The sequence below is a fragment of the Scophthalmus maximus genome, chromosome 11, assembly GCF_022379125.1.
Source record: "Scophthalmus maximus strain ysfricsl-2021 chromosome 11, ASM2237912v1, whole genome shotgun sequence".
Classification (NCBI taxonomy): domain Eukaryota; kingdom Metazoa; phylum Chordata; class Actinopteri; order Pleuronectiformes; family Scophthalmidae; genus Scophthalmus; species Scophthalmus maximus.
In genome coordinates, this window is record NC_061525.1 from 9,235,836 (window position 1) to 9,260,104 (window position 24,269).

The window sequence follows — 24,269 nt, forward strand, 5'->3', positions numbered from 1 at the left end:
GTGTTTACTAGAGTGTGTGTGTTTGTGTGCCTTGCATGTGTAGGAGTGTTTTGATCTTTTTCTGCTGGAATCTCCTTTGTTTCATGTGTAATTTATAATTGTTTTCGTAGCTCTATACACACGTTTGTTCTCTATAAGCAGAAAAATGCTTGTTTTTATAAACTCACTCACATGTCTTGTATGTTGCATTCCTAATTATTTCAGCTTAATTACTGTTGCACGGCAGGTTGACATTCACACACCACCATACACACCACCATCATAACTCCCTGCCTGTCTGTTTTGAGTAAACACTTTTTTTCATTCACATTAGCACTTGTTAAAAACAAACTTAATTTTCGGATGAAAGGGAAGTCATTTTTATCATAAGTCCTTTGTTCTCACCTCAGCTTCCATCTCACACAAAGATAAAGCACAAATTCCGACAACTAAATGGGATGATGGGAGGCACGGCGAGACTGCATGCAGCTATCGGGGGAAAAAAATCGGTACCACGTATGAAGATGTGTTTTCTATCTTTTGTCTTCCCCCTCAGCCCCCAGTGCCCCTCCTCGTGAGGTTACAGTGATGGAGAGTGGGGACAATGGGACTGCCATCGTGGTCTCCTGGCAACCCCCTCCAGAAGAGGAACAAAATGGGGTGGTCCAGGAGTACAAGGTAACCAAAAAAACAACGACAAACAAACAAAGAAAAACAAACCCACAGCCAGCCAAACCCCAGGTGTGAGCCAGTGAGACTCAAACTGTATAGACACAAAGGAGGAACACACAGGGATGCAGAAAGGGGACAATGCACAGCCATGGAAAGGTAATGAATTCATGGTTGAGACACACCTTCGCACACTCCTCGGTGCTCCTCCTCGGTGTGTGGATAGAAGCTCAGAGGCAGAAGAAAGGAGTCTTAAAAGCAGGGGAGCCGGTGCAAACTCTTATAAAACAGTGCCATCTGGTGGAGAAAGCAGACTTACTGTACATATCTTGTGGCAAGGTGAATACTAGTAGGGAACAATTTCTGTGGTACAATTGTTCTCTTTTTTTCCCCCTCCGATGGTAGTTAACTGGTGATGACCAATCCTTGTGTGTACAGTGGAGAGAAAATGTTTGGCTTTGTGTCAGATAATGTATCATGAGTATTTACTTTTAATGATATAAATAAAAGGTCATAAAAGTCTGCATTACATGACAACAAACTACATAAAACTTGATTATACAGTAGATCTTACACGATTTAAGAGTGATATCCCTTCGGAGGCAGGAAATCATGAACATTGCAGAGTGGAGAACAACAAGGTATAACAATGAAGAGACAGATCTGTGTTGTAAGTGCAGTCATTTCTTTGATCTGCAGCTGTGCTTATACATCCTTGAATCTACAGCACGTTTCTGATTCCCTTCTTCCTCCCCCTCTTAATAATGTATGCTCTTTTTGTACTGGCCTTACTTTGGGAAGCACTGCCCTCTCATTCCAGGTAAAATATTTCTTGTGATGGAGTAATTTCATGGTTTTTAAGTCCAGCCCGGTTGTTCCCTGCTCATAACAGCGCCCGGTCCCTAGCGGCAATTCCACTCACCGCAATTCTTAAGATACACGGAAAGAAATGTCAGGGATTTCTAGGTCCATCATCGATGTGCAAACACATGGAAGTGTACATGTTAACCTAGTTTACTGCTGGGAGGAGGTGGGGAGCAAAGAAAGCAGATTGTCGGGGGTCTCCATTGTCTCATGCTGAGGTGAATGTAAACTTCCCTTGGTGACCTTGGCTTAAGTCCACCTGGGAGACCGCTCTCCTGTCTGGGAGTGACAGCTCTCAGCTTCTGCTGCAGTTGTGTTATAGGTGACTGCTGATCCTCATTTGTTTTTCATAGGCTTAAGGCTACACCGAGAATAATGGCTACATCAGCAATAACTGATTCTGTTTTGAGCACCATCTGTAAAACATGGTCATGTTGTGAATTGTTTTGTTACCTCAGAGATGTAACACAATACCCTCCGTGCACTAAAATGTTACAATAACAGCACCGACCAATTATGAGAACACAGATTGGTATTGTTGGGAAACCCTCATAACATTGCCTCAATCTCTACTTTCTCTGCATCTCTGTTATGGCAGATTTGGTGTTTGGGGAACGAGAGCAGGTACCACATCAACCGTACCGTTGACGGCTCAACCTTGTCAGTGCTGATTCCCAGTCTGGCCCCGGGGATCCGCTACAGTGTGGAGGTAGCAGCCAGCACCGGGGCAGGTCCTGGGGTCAGGAGCGATATCACCTTCTTCCAGCTTGGTGAGTAGAAACAGCATTTACTTCTATCTCGCACAAGGTCACACAATTATTTTGTTGTTTTCCATAAGTGAATACATTTATCGTTTTAGTGTGTTTGTCCTCTGGCTATCCTTGCAAACAGAATAAACCAATTATCTGACAAATAATTATGGCATTAAGCCAGTCATCTAAAAGGGGCTTTCAGTAATGCTACTTTTTGCCAAGTAAACAGACAATTATGTGATTCCTTTCTTTGTAGTAATGCACATGTTCAAGCCTCAGCCTGCTTTTTCTTTCATTATCAAGGATACTTAAAAACTGTAATTGTATGTGATTACAAACATCTTCAAACTTGCCACGGAAGAGTGCGATGTGTTTGAATGACAGTGAACTATTGCAGTTTTTGTGCACTTTGGCTTTTAGCTTCAGCAGCTGGCAGCATGATCAACACGGACACATTACATTTCTGCGTGGCAGAGCTGTCGAGCTGGCTGCCCCACCCTGCTCTGTTCTCCAGTCAAGGATGCAACGTTTTCTTTCTCTGCTTCACTTCAAACAACAAAGGCAATAATGAATCTTGCACTCCGGGCTCAAGCTTGCCATGTCATTAATGCTAAGGAACACAGTGCAGCCTGCGCTGGGGCTACTTGTTATAATTTACTCCTTGTTTTTTTTGTCTTTTTAGTCTAGACAGACAGATATTTTGAGATATTTTGTCAGTTTTTATCCCCCAAAGCTCAGAGCGGGCCTACTCAGGAGAGGGATGGAAAACACATGAATAACAGGACGAGGCAGAGACGGAGAGAGAGAGAGCTCCATCTGGTTTTATACGTGTGATTGAATGGGCTGCAATGGGCATGAAGAAGCATCGGCTGAAACTGATACAATTTCTATCACTCGAAGAGTTCCTGTGGTGATTGTTGCCGTGTTCCAACACTGGAGTGGAACAATGCGCCTTGGGGACCAGCACTTCACCCTAATGCATTTGTCACACTGAGCTCGTATGCGTCATCCCAGCCTGGATACCTGTACAGTCCCTTGTGGGATGGTTAGTCACATTGGCATGCTCCGTTCTCTGGGCCCGACACAGCCACAAATTGAGAAGTAGGAGAAGTGAGAAGAGAGGCATCTATATGGAGACATGGACCGAGTGACTGAGACAAAGACAGACAGAAGAACATAGAGGGTGAAGGCAGGGAGATGGTTTCTGTGGGGAAGTGTTCTCTGCCTCTGGCTTTGGAGAGTTGACAGATAAGAGGGGCCACAACATGAAAGACTGGAGAAAAAGATATGAAGAAAAGTAACGCGATCATGAAGAAATTTCAGAATGGCGGAGGGAGGTGGGGCATCCCAGAGAAGTCTTTCATGTGCCACGCATGAGGGAGAAGCACAGACAGAATAGAGAGATGAGAAAAGCAGAGTGAGAGCGGGTTGTTGTGAGCAGCCATACAGACACTTCTGCCTTTAGTGCCTTTCACAGTAGAAACAGCTTCAAGGCATTCACACTTCGGCTTTTCACAGATGTGCCTCAGATTTCTAATTACTGTGGAGTCTGTATTTGAGCGATGATCTCATTGGATTTATTTATACGATTATGAAACCACCATTGCTCAGTGAAAATTGTGGCTCTCTGTGTTTCCTCATCCAGCTCCATCAGGCCGGCGTGGTGCACAGGCTCCGTTTGAATGTGTTTGGTTGCTTCCGTCTGCTCACCTGCTATTGTTGACGGAGATTTGCGATGAAAGCCTTTTGAATAATACAGAGAAACGGCTCCGTTTTCACAACCCAGCCACACACACTGAAATGAAGACTCTTTTAAGGAGATATAAGAGGGATGCTCCTAGTTATGTCCTGTACTGACTCAAATTATATTACAAATATCTCACTATTTCAGGTTTTTCCACTTGGTTTTAGGTTTTAAGAAATCTTTTCCCCATCTCCCGTCTGCTTTCACATTCCTAACTCCCTTCATTCAACTTGTACTGTGAGAAATCTTTCACACCAACAGTTTTAAAAAAAAAGATTTTAATCCTTCTCTCATTTGTCTTGCATTCTTTCCCAAATTCTACATCCTCAGATGCATCTGGACGGATGACAGAGACCGAGGCCCCAGAGAACCCCCTGTCCCAGCAGATCTCAGAAGTGGTCAAGCAGCCAGCCTTTATAGCAGGCATAGGAGCTGCTTGCTGGATCATCCTCATGGTCTTCAGTATCTGGTTGTACAGACACCGCAAGAAACGGAATGGCCTCCCCAGCAGCTATGCAGGCATACGCAAAGGTCAGTACATGTGTGTGGCATTTATAATGAATGTACCACTTGAATGTCTGATTTGCTGTGCTGGTGTGAGGTTACAAGAGGTTTTCTCACGTACAAAATATGTGGATGGGATCAATATTAGTGTGTTCTTGTGTTTGAATCATCTTCACATCAAATGCTGCCAACCTCCCTCACGTGCCCCCTGTCACACACAGAGAGATGTCTTTATAGAGAGCTCTAGGTGAAGTCCAACTGAGAGTACTCTCCAATAGAGCACTTTGAAATGTGAGCTCCTGTAGAGAGTACTGCATGAAGACATCTTTTATTTCTTTTCTTTTTTTACTTTTGTCACGCTGATTCTGCAAGGGTGTGTGAAGAATGTTTTAAGTAAAGTACATTTCGAGGTCCAAGAACACCCCTTTTAGCCAGGAAAGAGAGAACGCCTTGCCCATATGTTTGGGCTGCATTGCGGCCCTCTCACAGTATAGCCACAGTGTAACCCGTTGGGTTTTTACCTGACTTGAGTGGAATTGACAGGGTTCGTGACATGCCCAACCTCTGCCCACAATAGTTAGAGTATAAAGAGAGCTATTAGCCTTTCTTTCTGAGTCTCATGTATGTTGAGGCTGCCTTGATGTGTTGCCTTGGGCTGTGCAGCTGCTGCCTGTGAGCACTACCTGCTACATACCTATTTCTGGGCTCAGGTTTACTGCTGACTACCAGGGTTAGAGGAGATTCACCTTCGACCTTGAAACACACAGAGAATAGACCAACTTAGCTGTTGCTAATCCGTGTCTGTCAGACAGAAAACACAGGTTATCCGTGTTCTGAATCCACTGCACTCAATGTGTGAGCTTTGTGAAAGTGAGAGACGCCTCTGCTGAGGCTTTTAAAAATGCATGCGTCAACTCCAAGACACTCTTAAAGACCAAGATTGACACTGTGTGCAGTCTGAGACATTTTCATTCAAAGACAGCGACCTCATGAATAAAATCAAATACAGAGGTCATTCAGTGGGAATGTGTTGATACAGAAGAGTAACGTCTTACACTATACTAAGATTAGCCTCTGGCCCTGTGTGAGTCTGTATGTTTACTCACATTAAGTCTAAAAAAAAAGCTCTTCAGGAGCACAGTAGGCAAGTCTTGCTCCTCCTCCTCCTCCTCCTCCGCCTCTTGGTGTCCGCAGACCGCAAGAGGCCACGGTCTTTGTTGGAACTGGTAACGAAGAATGTTTTCAAAAGTGTATAATTGCAACCACATGAAGCAACAATCTGCACTCAGGGTGAAATAAGTTGAAGTTGGTAGTGTGTATGTCTGTGTGCTACAGAGTAGATTACATATTTCAATTTGTCAACTCAAAAGACAAAAAGAAGGTCAAACAGCTTTTTCTTGTTTCCTTGTTAGATGAATCCGATCGTACAAACTTCCCAGTACTCGAGTGTTGAATATTGCATCATTTTCTGAAGCTGCGCTGCCAGGGTCCTTAAAATATAATCTTGAAATAAACCAAACAAATCGACAAAAAGAAAAAGTAGTGACATTGTTGCAACCAAGCAATTACACAACACAGTCATTGCTCAGTTACAGCTTCGTAAAGCCTGCGACTGAACATCTGTGACGGTCCTGCGACAAAATAGAATCTGAGTCGTGCATTTAAGTCACGTCTCTCAGACTCTTGCCTACCAAGTGATAGTCTCTGCTGTTCAAAGGCATTCATCAACTACATAAAAGCTGTCATACTTCTCAAATCTTTTGTCATCTTTAAGCATATTATTTGGCACAGGTTCTGTATAAACTAATATAGTCTGAGGAAATGAAAATGTGACAACAGCAGTTATCTGTCTCCTCAGACTCTCAAATGAAGTTTCCGGTTAAAGGCAGACAGCAACATTTCTCAAATGTGCATATTTAAGGCAGAGCACTGGATGACGACCAGCTTGGTACAAAGTTGCATCAACTGCAGTGCATGCTATAGCATTCTTCACTTCTTCAAAGAGGGCAACGACAACAAAGTGCATTTTATATTAGAAAACCACAGACCACACCAGCCGTTACAGAATATAAATCAACCTGGAGTAGTTGGATGTTGTCGCACATGAACCCTATCCATGCCAAACTGGGAGTAATTGAGCTGTGTGGGTGATGATGTGAGTGTTAGCGATAGCGACAGCTATCTCCCGAGTGTGTGACCCCCACCCGGCAGGCCTCTGACCCCCACCCGGCAGGCCTCTGATTATCTGGGCCGGGATTTCAACCAGCAAACGGCTCAACAGTCACTTTTCCTCAGTCGGGGTCTTGATGGGTCTGAGAGAAACAAAGACTTGGGGGCAGCACGACGCACGTGAATACAGGCTAAAAAACATCTCATGGAGTTATTTTCATAGACCAAAGTTAGATGGTGACGAAGCTGAGGAACTGAGAGCTGCAAAATAAATTAATATTGTTGCTTTCTGTCTCAACAGTGCCCTCCTTTACTTTCACACCAACAGGTAAGCATCCTGATATCTTGCACTTTAAATACATATGAGATCTCTGTTTGTTTTAATTCCCTGTACTAGTGCTCTATCCTTTGTTTAAATGCATCTGCAATTATTCCCATCAAAGAATAATTGACTATAGAGAAGTCAGCAAAGTTTTCGATGTGCCAATCTTTAGCGCAGTTTAAGCATCTATCTGGAAATAAATATTTCACCAAATTTCTGGCTCGTGTCAGAACATAGTGCTCAAAGAGAGGCAGGCCACACTGTTGAGAAGCTGCTAAAACTAGTGGTAACTTGATCAAAGGGCTGCTGGCAACCTCAGATGGGATTTAAGAGAATGACACACCACCAACACTCCAACACATCAATTAGATAGGCGAGCAGCAGCAGAGCTAAGAAAGTTATCTGTGAACTGAAGTGACACAGTGTAAAGCAGATAAAATAAAAGCTCTCTCTGCGCCTCACTATCACGCTCCCTCTGCCAGTTTGTGTTTACAGCCCTCTCCTTTTTCTTTTAGTTGCGGACTTTCATCTGTCTGAAATACTTTGCTCCCCAGAGGTGTGGCTGTGGTGTTGGCAGAGCTTAGAGCAATGGCGAGTGTGAAACAGTGAGGCTGAGGGGTAGTAAAAGAGACAATACTGTACACTAAATGTTTGTGGTTGCACCGGCAGATCCTGTCAGTGCAGAGATTGTACCTTAAGAGTAGCAGTGTTGTTTTTGTCTGCCTCGAGGCTTGCAGTCAGGCAGAATAATTTTGCAGTTTCAAGTTTGTTTCATGATTTGCTGGAAATCTTTCAGGCGAAACACACTCCTTGGTTGTGTAGTCGGGTTTTCTGTCTCTTTAAGAAAGAAAATCCCTGCACTGGTACCCGTTGTTAAACCAGGATGTAAAAGGGAATTGCGCTGATTTTAACCTACAGCCAAATTGTCATACTTTGCATTAAAGCGAGCTAATCAAAAAGCTCCTCAGCAACAAGCAGAGGCCAAAACCACACTTCCTGTTTTGAAAGAGGGAGTGGTAGTCGACACGGCTAAGGCCCTACCTACCCTTCTTCCACCATCTCTCCGAGATTGTAATTAAAGTTGGAAGTTTATCTCTCCTTCACACACCGGCAGCTTAGAGCTCCTTGAAAGAGTCCAACTTGCAGCACGTGAAGCTTCAAACGCACAGAACCCGAGCCAGACAACCTAAGAGCTCGGCCTCTCTGTTCTTCATAAGCCTCTTACGTATCCTCCTCCTGCTCCTGTTGCCGTTTGCCACACACCTTCATTCGCATTCACTCATTTAAACTGGTAAAAACACACAAACACAGGTCAAATGAATCGTTTTGTGTTGACCTTGTAATGACAGTAGTAACAATCGTGAAATCATATTGGAAACTCATTATTTTCTCTTTTTTCAGTGGCATATCAGAGAGGTGGAGAAGGTGTGAGCAGCGCGGGAAGGTAAGAGTTAATTTACCTTCTTTTGTATCTTTAAAATGTTACACTCCTCTTGGGAAATGAAATGATGAATAGCATTTAATCACAAATACAATAGGATGCTAAATGTATAGGCGAGTACTGTTGGGTAGGTGTACTTTTGTTTGACAGACACTAGGGGGAGTGCTGTGCCTTTCTAAAGCCGCAGCGAGCTGAGGAGGGGTACGGAGGTCTATTAAGTATGATGCAAACAGGAACAAAGCCCCATATAGTGTGCCAGGAGCCCATCCTCATCCCATATAGAGGACAGACACATCCAGCCACAAGGCTGTGCCATAGCATCACCATGAAACTTTAAAGGAGACACACACACACGCACGCACACACACAGCAGTAATAACACGACTCTTCATGTTGCGTAATGGTGAATTGTGCACAAACAGAGAAATGTACAGGGCAAACACTGCATCAGCGTGCTAATGCACAACACTGTAATGTTAGTGAACATGTTTGTGTGTGCGTGTTGTTTATGTGTTAATAAATACTAAGCTTGGAGCCATCAACAGGAAATCTATATCCATTATATTATCCTGTTCTATGATTGAATCCCATATGCAGCACGGCTTTGTCAGCTCTGTACAAAGACAATGGCCATTCGATATCAACATGCAACTGCCGGGGTGATTGAGGAGCTGTTGTGGGATTGTATTTGGCTCCACAAGACAAATGTATTCATTACCCAAAATGAATCCAAGAAATGAGTCATTTGAGTGGGAATGAGGAAATGTAATTCAATGCTAATTCAAGGTTTGGATATGCAAACTGGGAGTCGTTCGGCGGAGATTTGAGTACTGAAACAATATATGGCGCTGCTCAAGTAGTCTGCATTCTCTTTGTATGCTAGATTGATTCATTTCATGAGCAATAGGTGGATATTTATTCTCAGCGCTTTTAACACTCGTTGTTTGGCCTGAGGTCAGGTTGTACAGTAGAATCTCGAACAACTGGTATTGTATTGTATTGTGATTAAAGCCAGAGAAACAGGAGTATGATATGGAAAAAATAGAGATGGATGGCCAGACAATGACGTTAAACACTGGTCCGCATGGGTTTCTCATCTGATGCTTGAATTTCTTTGCTTTCCTTCTGTACAGCTGAAAAAAATAACTGTTTAAATGATAGAGATGTCCTGTGACACCTTGGGATATACTCTGGGAATGTTTGTGGTTCACTGAGTGTTCAGGACACGCATTTTGCAACATTGGGAGTGAATTTTATCTGACTGTCTAATCCGGGTGGATCGCTAATGCTCACGAGGGCTCAGGGAAAGTGTCATCGGCTGTGGGCAAGTCAAGCACACACAATCTATTTTGCTGGGCTTTTTTCTAATATGCTCCCCGGGCCCTGTGCTCGTACACACATGCGTTTGCGGCCAAAAGGGCTAAAGCCGGATTTCTATTTTTTTCTACTGTGAGCTGCTGGATAAGCAAACTCCACATAATCTTCTCTTTAAAATATTGTTTTATTCTGGGTGCAGTTTATTCACATACATGTCACTGTGGTGTTGGCTTAGTCTCTCACTGTTGTTAACCATTTGGCCCTTTTTTCTTTTTTTACAGGCCTGGTTTGCTAAACATTGGGGAATCGGCCACTCAACCCTGGCTGGCTGACACATGGCCCAACTCCTGCTCCAACCACAAGGACTGCAGCATCAACTGCTGCACAGCTGGCAATGGCAACAGTGACAGTAACTTGGCGACCTACAGCCGACCAGGTATGTGGTGTCGACCCTGCCATACGTAGGCAACAACCAAAATAAACTCTCCCCTCAAAGGCGATGATGCAGACCCCGACAAAATAACTGTAGAGATAAGAAAGGCACTAGGGGAATCTGCTGCGCAAAAGGAAGTAAAATCTGATATCTGGGTTAGCGCCCTCGAGAGTTGTTCTGCGCATCTCTTCTTTCTGTAGGTCACCACGGGAAAAACCTGGAGAAATATTAGGATTAAGAGTGGCTGTGTGCTTGTGTGTTTGATTCATCTGAGGTTAAAGTAGAGCTGTTTTAGGCAGGAAATGAAAGGAGCACACTGAGAGGGGCTTATGGCTCTACTCTGTTGCTAATCGAATTGCTCTGCTGATTTCCATACTGTTGTTATAGCCTGTAATGTAATTTCCCCTAAGTGCTCAGTTATTTAAGAAATGTGCAGCGGGCAAAGAGGTCAAGGCTGGACTGCAGACGGTGGCCAGAAGCAGAGGAAGAAAGAAAGAGAGAATGATAGAGAGAGAGAGGTGCACCTGGTAGACCAGATGGAAGGGCGAAGAAAGGAGTGTTGAAGAATGAGTATATGCTAAACATACACAGAGATGTATGAGTGCAGGAGAGCATGAATGAGATAAAGTGGGGTAGGCTGAGAGGAGACGCATGGGACACCAGCAGGTGTCCTCTAAGTTTTTTCAGCACTACTAGAGATGTCAACAAAAAGGACCATGTTTCTCCTCAAAATTGTATACACTTCACTGTATAGTAGAACACCTGCATAGAAGCTCACACCCCATTTGGACAAATTGAAAAAATGTAAAACTAATTTTGCATCACACTGTACCTAACAATAACTTTGCTGAGCAACATTGGTCTCTGCACCCACAAGTGAAAATTTGATTGTGTTAAGGCCTCACGTGTTTTGAAAAACAATGAAACAAAAGCCTATCAATGACTTGACCGGTTTTTCCGACTACATACATTACACAGTGCCACTGAACAGCTGAATGGTGTAAATTCCTCATGATTCTCAAACTGGGAATCTTCATATTATAATTTTCATTGCTGAATATCCGAGATGAAAGCTGGTTATTAACGACTTTTAAGACTTTCAAGACAGTGGCTATGATTCAGTTTGGCATTTCTCATAGATCATACCTGTCTCCATCATTACGTGGTGCAAGAACAGACATTCAGAGCACAGGGTGAAGTCAGTGCACCATAACAAAAATAATTTTGAAGCTGTTATTTCAAGGTAAAGCAGTCATAATGCATCTTTAATATACCATGTCATTGGCAATGCATTGAGATGTGTATCGTGTCGGCCTCAGTTATGGCGATGCACACTCTTATCTGTGTGTGCCTGAGTGTGTGCGTATACACCGCACACAGTGACCTATCTGAAAAGAGAACAGGGTAAGACGTGCAGCCATAAACTTCAACTTGGATGAAACAGGACTTGATGTTATTAATATTCAGCCGTGACCAAAGTCTTAAAAGAACCCGATCCTTGGAAACTTGGACTGTAATGAAATGCTTTATGTTATAAATTATGCCCTTTGGGACTGTGCCTTTAAGGGCAGCCTGTAATTCCTATCCAGCTGTTTGGCCTGAAATCCATCCAGACATAGTAGTTTCTTCTTGCTTCATACCTTTCCCAATGAGGATTCATAATTCATTTCTTAGACTTTATAGTCGTCAAGTTCAATTTTTCCTTTGTGCTAATCACCACTGTGCGGCTGTTGTGTTTAACTCTACCTTAACATAGTGTGTGATGTTTAACAGGCTCAAGGCAGCCCTCGCTCCTCGCATGACACCCTCTGTATGACACCGAGGAGCTTGCCAGACGCATGCTTTGTGTGTGTGCCAAACCTAAACTCTGTGAACATTAAGAGGATCACTGACTAGGTGACAGACTAAAGAAATAGGAGTTAATGTCCCTTTATCTCAGCCATAGGGGCGCTTTCACAGATCAACCATTGAAGTGTCGATCTGTTCTGTGCAGCTGAAATGCGAGGCGACTGGCTTGAGCTGCATGCACCTATGGCCGTCCTTGGTATTTACCGCAAGGCTGGCTCTCAGATCTGCTGGAGGATTTGAATATTTTATGAGCCAGGGAAAATTGGATCTGTCAGTGGAGCTGTGCTTTTACTGCGTGCCTCATTCCAGGTCTTTGATACAGACATGTCGCTCTGTCCCTCTCAATGAGAAACGACGCTCCCACCGTCCGACGGAAAAGAATAGAGACGACACCCACATTGAATCACGGGTGAAACTGAGCGTGAATGGTGTAATACCACCTGTGTCACTCACCTAAAGTAGATTATTATTTGGCAAACAAAACGGACACACTCCTTCGTAGGCACAGCAATTTTTCAGAAGCTTGAAAATAATTGCTTTCCAACATCGTTGTAGATCAGATAATGTCCAGTTGTTTCAAAGCTGTACCAAACTGGCAAACGGCTGCAAGCCGACCAGCAGTACACAAGAGTCACTAAATACCCTCCTCGTGTTCTCCAGCCGACTGCATCGCCAATTATAACAACCAGATGGAAAACAAGCAGACCAACCTCATGGTGCCAGAGTCGGGAGTCTATGGAGACGTTGACCTGTCCAACAAGATCAATGAGATGAAGACCTTCAACAGCCCCAACCTCAAAGACGGACGCTTTGTGGGCCCGGGGGGCCAGCCGACACCTTACGCCACCACCCAGCTCATCCAGTCCGCCATCATGGGCAACAATATAAACTCAGAAAGAGGAACCGGAGGCAGTGGAGGTGGACCCGGGGGCGGAGGGGAGGTGAACGAGAAACACTGCTGGAAGCCCCCCCAATGCCAGCAGCAGAAACAGGAAATGGGCTCCCAGCTGCAGTACATCATCATGGAACAAAACAAGCTGAACAAGGGTGAGTGTGTGGAATACCCAGCAGCCACGGTAAAAAAGAGGTCCACCCCAAACCATCTTCCTCCACCTGATTTTTCCCTCTGTTCTCTCCTCTCCAAGCTCAGTCCGCCTCACTGTGGAACCCTGTAGACTTTCCTGCTCATATTTTCATTGGTCCTGTCTCGCTCCTTTTCAAATCGACATGAGCGTCATCACTCTCTTTCTGCCCGTCTGTACGGCATTCATGTAACCTCTCATCACCCTTCTCGCAATCATGTATAATCTTTGCCGCTAAATGTGAGCCATGCTTGAATTGCTGTCGTTTCACAGCGTGTGGGTTGTGTTGTGATGAAGGCAGGTGTGAGGGGTTTATCTTTGGTGTCAGATTTCTAAAGGCAAGACAAAGACAATTCTTGTGTCTTCATATGCTTTGAACAAAGCTATCATCACCTTGTTGGACCTGCAGCGAGGAGCCACATTTGGTGTGATAGCTTTGAGATTTTTCTGCATTTGTTGCATGTGTCGACACGCCTGAAAATTATAAAGCATTAACTGCATGGCTCTTGTCACGTGTAACACAGAACACTGCGCTCGGTGTAATGTCATTTCACGGCATACACGTTTCCACCGTGAAATGGTTTTGTACTGCTGAACAAATGCAGTTCTCAATTTCCTTGTTCATTTCCAAGTGGCTGCTTTGCCTGAATGTTTTTGAGTTTGCGAGATGTCTCCCCGGGGCCACGCTAACCATGCACTCCGCTCTTTCCACCATCAGACCGCTACAGAGGAGGTGACAGTCCTATGCCAGCCACCATCCCCTACAACCAGACCCATGACAGCCACACTGGGGGCTCCTATAACAGCTCTGACCGAGGCAGCAGTAGCACCTCCGGTAAGAGGGTTGGGACACGAAGGAAAACAGGACTAGTTGCGATAAAGACAGTCATATTTTAGGAACGAAGTAAGATAAAAAAAATACATCCAAATACTCTTCTCTCTCTTTGAGTTGTCAAACTGTAAATCTTTTTTTCTTTCCTATTGTGAATTGAACTGGCTATGTATTTTCCCAGCTTATTATTATTGTGAACTATAATCACATACATCCCCCAGCTCGTTTTGAAAATCCCAGTTTTCCTAAAAAGCAATAAATCACTTTGAGACGCTAATAATGCTTGCTTTAAAATGGTAATTTGATTAATTTCCATGTCAGCCCGTTTTGAAGAGAAGCTGAAAGGGAGATGCCTTCAGAAAGTGGAAAATTGCTGAATAAAGAGAGGAGGAAACTGACAACAATGCCTTCAAACAAAGACATGAGCACCATGCTAGACGTTTGCTTGCGCCTTTTGTTTTCTGAGTGCAATGTCATCCAAGGGATGTTTAAGGCAAATTAGATAAAAGAGCCTTCTCTTTTATTAATCCTGGGTTCTTTTTTGTTTTCCTGCTTTCTATTTTTATTTCTTTGTTTGCCCTTGCTTATTTTGCATTGCTTCCGTTAATTGGCTTTACTTTAATTCCAGTACGACGCAGCCTAATTTCATCAGGGCCTCAATGTCTGTCTGTGGACAAGGACAAATGATAACACATTCCTGTCGGCATGCAACACTGCCACCTTAATGCCATGTATCCATTCTGATATTGCATTTGAAGTTCAAGCCATTAAGTGAGAGCTCGCTGCATCTCACAGCTCATTGGTTCACAATTCTAATAGTTTGTTATTAATTACGTACTTTTCTTTCTACCTTTTCTGTTGGTGCTGGTTAATACCAATGTATAGAAATGACTGTTTTATAATGTTTTCCATCATTTAATAACGTAGAGGTGTGCACACTTGCATAAAGTGGATGGTTGCATTAGCCTTTGCACTCTAATAGGGAAGAATAATCTTTTCTTTGTCAGCCAGTCTTGTTAAATCATTGGATCTGCTGTCATATCATTGCTCTTAACGTGAGATTTATTCCATATTAATAATTGATGTGTTTTTCAGAGAGAAAAAGTACTGTATGTAGGTGGCTTGTGACTGATGCAGTGCTTTGGTTTTTATTTGAGCAGGAAGTCAGGGCCATAAGAAGGGAATGCGCACCCCCAAACTACCCAAACAGAGCACAATGAATTGGGCTGACCTGCTGCCCCCTCCCCCGGCAAACCCACCCCCGAGTCGGAGCGCAGAGGAGTACTCTCTACCAATGGAAGAAAGGTGGGACACAGACAAAGACACAGACAATCAGACAGGCATGCACACGGTGTTTTTTACATACTAGTTAATTCTTCCGGCCGTTTCTTCTGTTTCTTGCATTCATCACAAGTATTTACCCCGGGGGCGTTCCATCTACTAGTGCTTGGTTCATGTATTATCATACAGGGATGGCATGAATATTAAGTGCATGTTTTAAGTGAGTGATTTGAAGGTAACGAGGCTTGTTTCTCTCTGTTGGCAGCTGTGACCCAGACATGCAGTGCCCAATGCCCCCCTCTCACATGTACCTGCAGCCTGATGAGCTGGAGGAGGAAGAGGAGATGGAGAGGGGCCCAACTCCTCCCATCCGAGGGGCAGCATCTTCCCCTGCTGCTGTATCTTACAGTCACCAGTCCACAGCCACTCTCACTCCTTCACCCCAGGAAGAGATGCAGCCAATGCTCCAGGACGCACCTGACGGCCATGAACGCAGGTACGCAAGCAAGAGTAGCAGAAGAGTGGTCAGCCTGTGTATACTGTAGGTGTTCAGGAGATAGTTTTACGCTTCAAATCCTTACTGAGAAACATTATCTCCAAATGATTTGAAATTCATTAACACTCTCGTTTTAGTCAATCAATTCCAAATTCCGTATGTTCTCTTGGCCATTTTTCAAAAACATATATTTTCTTTAAGATTGATTTGTATGCTCTCAGGGAGCCATTTGTTTCAGTTCATTTCAGTACAGTATGAAAATCCACTTGCAGCGATTTGAAATAAGTAATACATAACTGTCTAATTTATTCAATTTTATTTTTCATATAGGTGACTTATGTGGTAATACAACTGTGTGCTGTAACTGTTTAGAAGATTTCATTCTTGTTAGCACATATGGAACAAAAGAAGATCATCATGAATTTTGGATTGACCTGCAAAAAAAAGCTATTTGTGTGAAATTCACATCACTGTTGACAATTATGTTTGCTCAAAGCATATTCCATGGTTCCGTTTCAGGATTCCATAGTTGTAAACCCCTAAAGTTTTGGGCGTAATGTGCTTAAGTTTATGAAAATGATTTGGATTAATACAAAGTTCTAACAATTTGTAGTTTATTGGCTTAAACATTTGAGAATATGCAGTATGGTCCCATAACAAGTGAATTGTACTTTTTGTCAAAAATATTCCACATTTGATGGGGTGCTAATGCGTTTCTCTCTTTTTACAGACGCCATGCTGTGAGCCCCCCGCCGAGACCCCTTTCTCCTTCACACACATATGGGTACATCACTAGCCCACTGGCCTTGGACACGGACGGTATGGAGGAGGAGGACATATTGGAGGAAGAGGAGGACGAGGGTGACGACACAGATGCGGAGGTGGCCAAGATGCACTACCACCACACCCACCCCCACACGCACCCTCACCATACCCAAATGCATCCGCGACGGTTGCTTCTACGAGGGCTTGAACAGACGCCTGCGTCCAGCATGGGGGACCTAGAGAGCTCAGTGACTGGCTCCATGATCAACGGATGGGGGTCGGCCTCTGAAGAGGATAATGTCTCTTCGGGCAGGTCAAGTGCAGTCAGCTCGTCAGACGGATCCTTCTTTACTGATGCTGACTTTGCTCAAGCGGTTGCTGCAGCCGCAGAGTATTCAGGCCTCAGGGTTGCCAAGTACCCCAATACGCAAGGCCAGGAGGTCGGAGGAGCTTCAGGTAGGGTTCATAAATTTGGCCACATCCACAAACATTTTACTCTAAGAACGTTGAGGAATGGGAAACTTCAACCTATTTATTTTTTCCTTTTTTCAGCACGAAAATACCAAATAAACCAGTCAGGCCACCGTCCAGGCAGCCCGGTGTCTACAGACAGTAACATGAGTATGGCAGCTGTACACAGGAGGCCTCCTAAAAAGCAGAAACAGCATCCCGCAGGCCATCCTGCAGGCCTTCCAGGGAACCAGCGCCGCGAACCATATAATGAAGGTACACATATAATTACATTTATCACGATTCTGTCCTTTCTAGAAACTAGATGGCATGCAGTTTAGGATTATGCTTGCTGCAAACATTGTTTTTCAATATGTACAGTAGATCTCCAAAAATTAGGGTTGGGTTTGTCCGCAATGGTCTGTGAAAGACAGCCAACATATAGCGGCAGCAGGGGGTCTGCTGTATGCGCAGATGGTCAGTTTGTATCTCTACAGAAGTGAAAAATGCATTTTACTGTAATGTACTGGTGAATGGCTGTGGAGCGAGCCAGAGGTTTTATCATCTTTTTTTCATGTGTTTCATGCACATGCATATATGGCATCACTCCTAATCTGTGGCAGTGCTGAACAGATCGGGCAAGTGGAGGGAGAGGGGGTCTCAGGGGAGCTCTGTCCAGCTTTGCTATGCTGACACTGGGATGTCTCTCCACTCAGGCCACTAATGAAATTGATCCAGGTGCTCTGGCTCATACCAAAGTGCCACCCCTTTGACTCGGCAGGGGCTGAACATAAACCAAACGGGGGCTGAATACCGGAGCAGCTGTCCTCGGAAGGACGAGCCTTTGCCTTGTTAAGTAAAAGAGCAATAGACTTTTTACAGCATCATTCTTTACAACACAAAACCCTCCTCTATCTTTTTAGAAAGATTCTTTTTCCTAATGTATCTATGTGCGTGTATACACTCACTCTGCTGTGTACAGTATTTGCTGCCCCAGTGCTGGCTCTCCTCTTACTGTCAGGTGTCCTTGAGGGTTGGAAGCACTTGACAGGGAGATTTAATATCCAGCTCACTAGGAGCCAGCCCAGCTATATCACAGCGGAAAATCCAACCCAACCTCCACCTCCTGCCATCATCCTTACATCCTGGCTTCTTCCCTATTCGCTGCCCCTCCCTTTGGAATTATCTCCCTCCCTCTTCTCCCTGCTCCCCCTTTCCTCTGTCTTTGTTTGAGCAGCGAGGGGCGTACTGACAGCTCTGCAGCTCTGTCTGTCCATCAGTTCTCCTGCTGATTGCATTTGATCTGAATGGATTGTTTTTCATTTGGAGGTTATTGCCTCACCCCCCATCTCTGTTTCCACCCCCACCCTGCATGCCCAGTCTGTGGTCTGGAGGACTGGTGCTTAGGTGATAGGTGAGGGAAGGTGATTTAATGAAATGTAAAGGAGGCTAGAAAAGACTGATGTTTACCACCCACACAATACATTGAAATGTGCATTTCATGTCCAATTCCAACTACTCCACACTGAGACTACTGTCTAGGCTGTCCAGTAGTCCAAGCGTGAGATGACAAGAGCCTGCACCAATACCTGCGTCGCCTTCTCGTGAGGAACGGATGTATCGTCCTGATGTTGTGGAGGATGAATCTGCAGCAGCGGGTCGTCACTGGATAGGGACAGGGGGTGGGAAGTGACCGAGGATAGTAACTCACTGGGAGGGAGTTGTGAAAGAGTGAATAGAGAAGGAGATGAGGAGCGAATGTCATTTTGTAATTTATATAGAACATGTTTTACAAATTCCACAACACAAAAGCGAAAGAGATTACATAATTGACGAATTTCCTTGATTTACAGTGTAAATTTATGTAATCCTACCCTTTAATAATTAAATCGTAATTTACAATAACTCAATACAATTATAGAGCTTGACATGCTTGTCACTGATCACACCTATAGTTACAGAGCAATATACAAGGATACACACACCTGGTGATCAAAGCCCTTCTTCATCCCTGTATTTAGTGAGGATCATATCTTTAAAACTGGATAATTTTTTGGATATTTTTTTAGTTTAATATGCAGACTGTTCCACAAATTGAGATACAACATTTTTGTTATAGTTGTATGGACACTTAAAGTTTGTAGATTTTATTTCTTGGTAGTAGATTATATCTAGCTTCATACCTGAGCTGTTAGAAATTTAGCATTAGGACTTTGAAAAGTATATTAGTGTGGTCACGAAATCTGACATTATGCACTATTCTTGTGACTCTTTTCTGTCAGTATAGTATTAGTAAGTATAAATAGTGGCTGTATTGTACTTTTGTATGTTTCCCTAAAATCTCTACAGAGTAATTTATGATCCAGTGCATGTTTTGCTTTAGCCAGGACTGAAATGCTTCTGGAAAGTTTTGACTGAATGTGTCTTATGTGAGGTGTCCAAATACTCTTTCAATTAAATATTAAATCAATCTGTACCTGTATTTGAGTGTTAGTTTCCAAATCACATGATTTTTGTTTTGATTAGTTCTGAAGTAGTCAAGTCCAAAAGTTGCTTTAAATGCTCACCAAATCCCCAAATGTGTATCATCTGCAAATAAGACAAACTTTAATGATTTTTACACATTCAATATATCATTAATGAACATTAAGAATAGCTTTGGCCTAATCAGCTATGGCATGATTGATTGTGTCAATTGTTTTTTTGATTTCTTCTATTAATGCCATAGATGTTGAGTGGTTTGTTCCGATTCCATATTAACTATCTGTGAGTAATTTGTATTTCTGAATTTTTCAAAAATTTTGGCAGCAGAGAAACAGGCCTGTTGTTTTGGAATTGACTGGTTTAAAAGCTGGCTTTGAGAGGCCAAATAATTCCATTTGAACTATTTTCATATCTGTCATTGAAATCAGTAGATGTTTTGTTTTTAACAATATCTATAATTTATTTTTTCATTGATAAATTCTTCTGTCATTTTGGATTTAATTTGTCAATGTAGAAATCACCAAGATTTTGTGGGTTTTATTTGTCCTCCAATTATGAGAACAAGTTGCCTACCAGCTTTGTGAGTGGGGGTGAGAAAAGTGTTGTAAAACTAACAGCTGAAATCACAAAAAGTACTTGCGGGGGCCCACCTTTTGAGATGTTAGAACGTCCAAGGAATCCCCAAGAGGGCCTGGTGGGCGGTAGAGTACAGTGATGTTTAATTTAACTTGGTGAGTTACAGAAACAGCGTGAAGTTTGAAGTAAGGGGGTTAAGAGAGTAGCAAACCTGAGAAGAGGGCAGCAGGTGTTTTCCACAGGCCTCCTCGTGTGTGGAACATTAGGGTTAAGAAAGCGCGTTAGTCTCCTGACTCCCCTCGACCTCCTCTCTGTCTTCGGCTGCTGCTTTAGCACACGCGTTTGCTCTTATAGCTTGCACCTGCTGGCACAAACAGTAATACGTTTTCACCAAAGCCAATGAAGATACAACTTCCAAAATGGATTCAACCTAAAATAGGCAGAGCACAGTTAAGCGGGGAAATGCCACTTTCACTACAGAACACAGCTTAGAATCAGTCTGTTCAAAATGACTGTATTAGGGTAAACCCCTTGAGAGACATCATCTCATTTTCCAGGGGGTCCCGACATATCGCAATCACTACATAACAACAGAAGAGTGATGGAATAAATTACAATAGGCAAGAAACAAAACCCACATCCATCAAATTCATGTAAAGATTACAACCACCAGGTCTGTAATGTTGATACCACTATAAACTAGAAAATGAATCTATCGAACTCAGGAATACTGATCGCAACAGGACTCAACTTAGAGAGTCTACAAAGACTAACTGAAAAACTAAATCAACAGTCACAAAAGTCAAAATGCGCAAGTTGGGGAATCAATCCCTTCCACTGTCCCTTACCCCTCTTTGACCTAATCGCTCGCACAGTGGATGTTGAAAACCCCAAGTTATATCCCCCCGTGACTCATACTGCGTTTGACTCTGATGCCTTTGTCGACCTCCTCTCTGAACTAAACCCTTTCTTGTCTCTCGATGCGCCTCGACCTGGTCTGCCTTATTAACCGCCACGCCCACTGGCAAAGCCCAGCGACGCTTTTCGGACGTCAGCTCTGTCCTCCGTGATATCTCCTCATAAATCTAACGGGCGCACTGCTCCTCCCTTGTAGTGAGCTATATCTCACAGACAGTGGCATTGATCGGAGGTAGGACTCAGGAGGCGAGAGAGATATTAGAAAACTGCCTCTCTGCTGTATGATATCGACTGGCTCCCTTTTGTATTCGGGAGTGGATCGAGGTGGAGGATAATCAGAAAAGTGTATTGAAACTGCCCCATTCCACCAACAAGACATCAAATGCCCCATTAGCCTTCCGTGGGTAAAAGCGCACGTCAAAAAATATGTACAATAAAAGCTTTTGATTCTTCAAGTCTACTGTCGTGCACAACGAAGGTGTGGGCGGTTGTTTTGTTTATTAGCTTTCCAATCGCAAGTGGATTACATGTGTCAGCGCCCACAAAACCATCCTTCGGGTATGTGGCTGATTAGAGGATGTAAAGCCATCCATCATGAGCGTAGAAGACTTTTCTCAGCATTTTGTTTAAAAGACTGATGTGTGAGAGACCAGGCTTCCCACTGGCTGGCCTTAAGTGAATGATGGCTCAAGGACGAGCAGCGTTGATTCGTCAGAGATCCAGCTGCTGACCATCGCGTTCTCCTCTTTTCACTTAAATCTCACAACGATCTGGCGATATGTATGTGTATGTATGTACACGCACTGCAGCTGTTTGCGTATCACCCCGCAGGTGTAAGGCGGCTGAATGGCAGATTATACAAAGTACAGTTTCAAGAGTCCACTGATTCTTGTTCGTTACTCTCGTGCACTTATCTAAAGCCTTGTTTTCTGTGTTTATCCTTTAGATCTCCCCCCTCCGCCCATCCCGCCTCCAGCGGTGCTCAAGTCCCCCACGCATCCCTCCAAGGCAGCGCTGGAGGGTCGGGGAGTGATTTCCCCCAAAGCGGGAGAGGGTCGAGACAGGAGAGGAGGAACGGGGGGATGTAGGCCCCGAGAAGGCTCGGACCCCAGAACCAACTCCTCTGAACGCAAGGATGCTCAGGAGAGACAAAAGACTTCTCATGGAGAGAAAGGGAATAGGCATGAGGGGAGCACTGCCAGCAAGGCACGCCAATATGCAGGTACTACAACGAATGCAATGCGAAGGAATCCTTCAGTGCCGTGTCGAGTATTTGTCATCAGCCTCAATCTCCTTCTACAATACTCCTCTGTCCCTAGGCTCGGAGGACATTCTGCCCTATAGCCGACCACAGTTCCCCACAGTCAACTGCCCCAGAGACCCGAGCTCCTCCAGCTCCATGTCCTCTAGAGGATCGGGGGGTCGGCGGAGAGGAGAGGGAGGGCGCAGGAACCCAGCAGACATGGGCCTCATCACCGCGGGGGCCTTACAACCAGGAGATGAAGAGCTAGAGGTACAGACTGTCCTAAAATACACAAAGGTTATCTATCGCCAGATGTAACCCAATTACAAAGACATATACCAGGAATTTATAAACAATTCAATATACAACAATATGGATATGTTTACAAAAAGAGAGATTGAGCAGTGTAGCTAAATTTATGAAAGATGGATACCAAGTACAATGTTTGTGTTTTTTTCTCCAGATGGTACAAAGCTGAAGAACAGCGGAGCCAGAGGAGGAATTGTCTTGATTTTTCCAAGCGTGGAGCACCATTGTTTCTCTTACAATTTTAAATATCTCAGTATTTCACCATCATGTTTGCTGCCATCATACTGTACATCAGTAGTGTTTCTTTACATCTGGAAAACAGACCCGTGTTTCTTTTTTTTTCTTCTTCTTCTTTCTCCAACAGTTAATTTTTTTAGGTTCATTTGTCCAAAATAAGGAAAGTGTGTCTGAAGATAAAAGAATGGTGCATTCAGAACAACATACGCAGTAGTATATTTATGTTTAATTCCAATGCAATATGGAGCGAAATCCTGCTCCAGTTGACGTGACTCGGCTTGCCTTGACAAGAACTTTGGAGACCCCGTACAGTCGCGTGTTACTGTAATAAAAGAGCCGCAAGCAGAGGTGGACTGTAAATAACCCTGTATACGTGATGTCCTCTTATTTGACCCATCGTGGTACCTTGAATTTGTTTTTTTTTTGCCAATTCTAATTTTATTATGCCAGTACATATAAATATTATTTTATCATTTCCATTCATGTTGTAAATTGCAATATTATTTAGCTGCCCCAATTAAGTGCCACTTTGGGATTTTTTTTTTCTTTGTTTTTTTTGTAATGCACTGTTATGTTTCGTGTTGTCGTCAATGTTTGTCATTTGTTTTACTTTGGTTTTAAAAGCACAATCACTAAAATTTACTTTAAACCATTCTATCTATTAACCTTTTTGTCTTACTGGAGGAAAACAGGTATGACAAGAGTCTAGTTAATCCTGATGATGGTGATGATGATAATGATGTAGGTAAAGGTTGCTGTTTACGAAGGCTGTGCTTGAAAGGAGACTCCTTTCCTTTTGTTTGTCTCCCTCTCCAGTTCTGATGCTAGCTCAAGTGAAAAACAGACAGTTAATGTGAGTCATAGCTGCAATGTAAATATCTTTACGCATTGACCGTAAACTCAGCTATTGCACATTAATCAAAATGGTTATGTTGTCTACTAATGCACTTAATGAATTTCAAATACAGGAAATAAGAGTCACTTTGGGAATCTGGAGAGGTTGTTGTTGGACAAGAAGGGTCTCTTTTCTTGATAAGACAGGGCTGTTGGATCCCTGTTTTTGAGAAGAAAGGGTGATGTTGTTTATTCATAGAACATCTGCAAACATTTGTTTCGTAAAGCAAAAAAAGGAAAAAGATGAATAAAAACTTCAAACTATAAATGTCTCTTTGGTCATTTGTCAACATTTTTGAAAGAATAGGTTAATTTTAACCATTTTTTTTTTACATTTCCCTACCCCTGCTGAATACATATAATGTTTCCATTTAAAGGAAATACACCTCCTAAAGAGCTGGGATTTAGGACTTGACATGCTCATGCGTTAAACATATTTATAAAGCACTTCATAAACATTGTATCTCAATAAGAATCAATAACTGATGAAATTGCTTTTACCCATGGATATAGAACCCTTGTCAAACTTTAAACATGTACCAGTTAGATCTCAAATACCATCATTAACTGTAAATTAATCGAGGTCGTAGAAACTTGTGGTTTATATTACTTATAACGAAAGAGTTAATAAAATACAGTGACCTTTTTTTATGGCAATAA

At 43.3% G+C, this 24,269-nt stretch overlaps 1 protein-coding gene across 4 annotated transcripts in view; it reads left to right on the top strand.

Moving 5' to 3' along the window:
• Positions 1 to 23,877, top strand: part of robo1 (roundabout, axon guidance receptor, homolog 1 (Drosophila)) — a 278,020-nt gene extending 254,143 nt beyond the window's left edge. For 3 of the 4 annotated variants that reach the window (XM_035623252.2, XM_035623253.2, XM_035623255.2), the window contains 15 exons: positions 536 to 657; positions 2,111 to 2,282; positions 4,339 to 4,539; positions 6,983 to 7,009; positions 8,405 to 8,447; positions 10,043 to 10,197; positions 12,703 to 13,089; positions 13,843 to 13,959; positions 15,117 to 15,261; positions 15,503 to 15,733; positions 16,464 to 16,954; positions 17,051 to 17,224; positions 21,873 to 22,148; positions 22,246 to 22,439; positions 22,633 to 23,877. In XM_035623252.2, the coding sequence (XP_035479145.1) occupies positions 536 to 657; positions 2,111 to 2,282; positions 4,339 to 4,539; positions 6,983 to 7,009; positions 8,405 to 8,447; positions 10,043 to 10,197; positions 12,703 to 13,089; positions 13,843 to 13,959; positions 15,117 to 15,261; positions 15,503 to 15,733; positions 16,464 to 16,954; positions 17,051 to 17,224; positions 21,873 to 22,148; positions 22,246 to 22,439; positions 22,633 to 22,647 (2,750 nt within the window). In that variant the 3' untranslated portion in view covers positions 22,648 to 23,877. The remainder of the gene's footprint in view (positions 1 to 535; positions 658 to 2,110; positions 2,283 to 4,338; positions 4,540 to 6,982; positions 7,010 to 8,404; positions 8,448 to 10,042; positions 10,198 to 12,702; positions 13,090 to 13,842; positions 13,960 to 15,116; positions 15,262 to 15,502; positions 15,734 to 16,463; positions 16,955 to 17,050; positions 17,225 to 21,872; positions 22,149 to 22,245; positions 22,440 to 22,632) is intronic. The other variant, XM_047335711.1, reaches the window with a different exon arrangement.
• Positions 23,878 to 24,269: the final 392 nt, after the last annotated feature.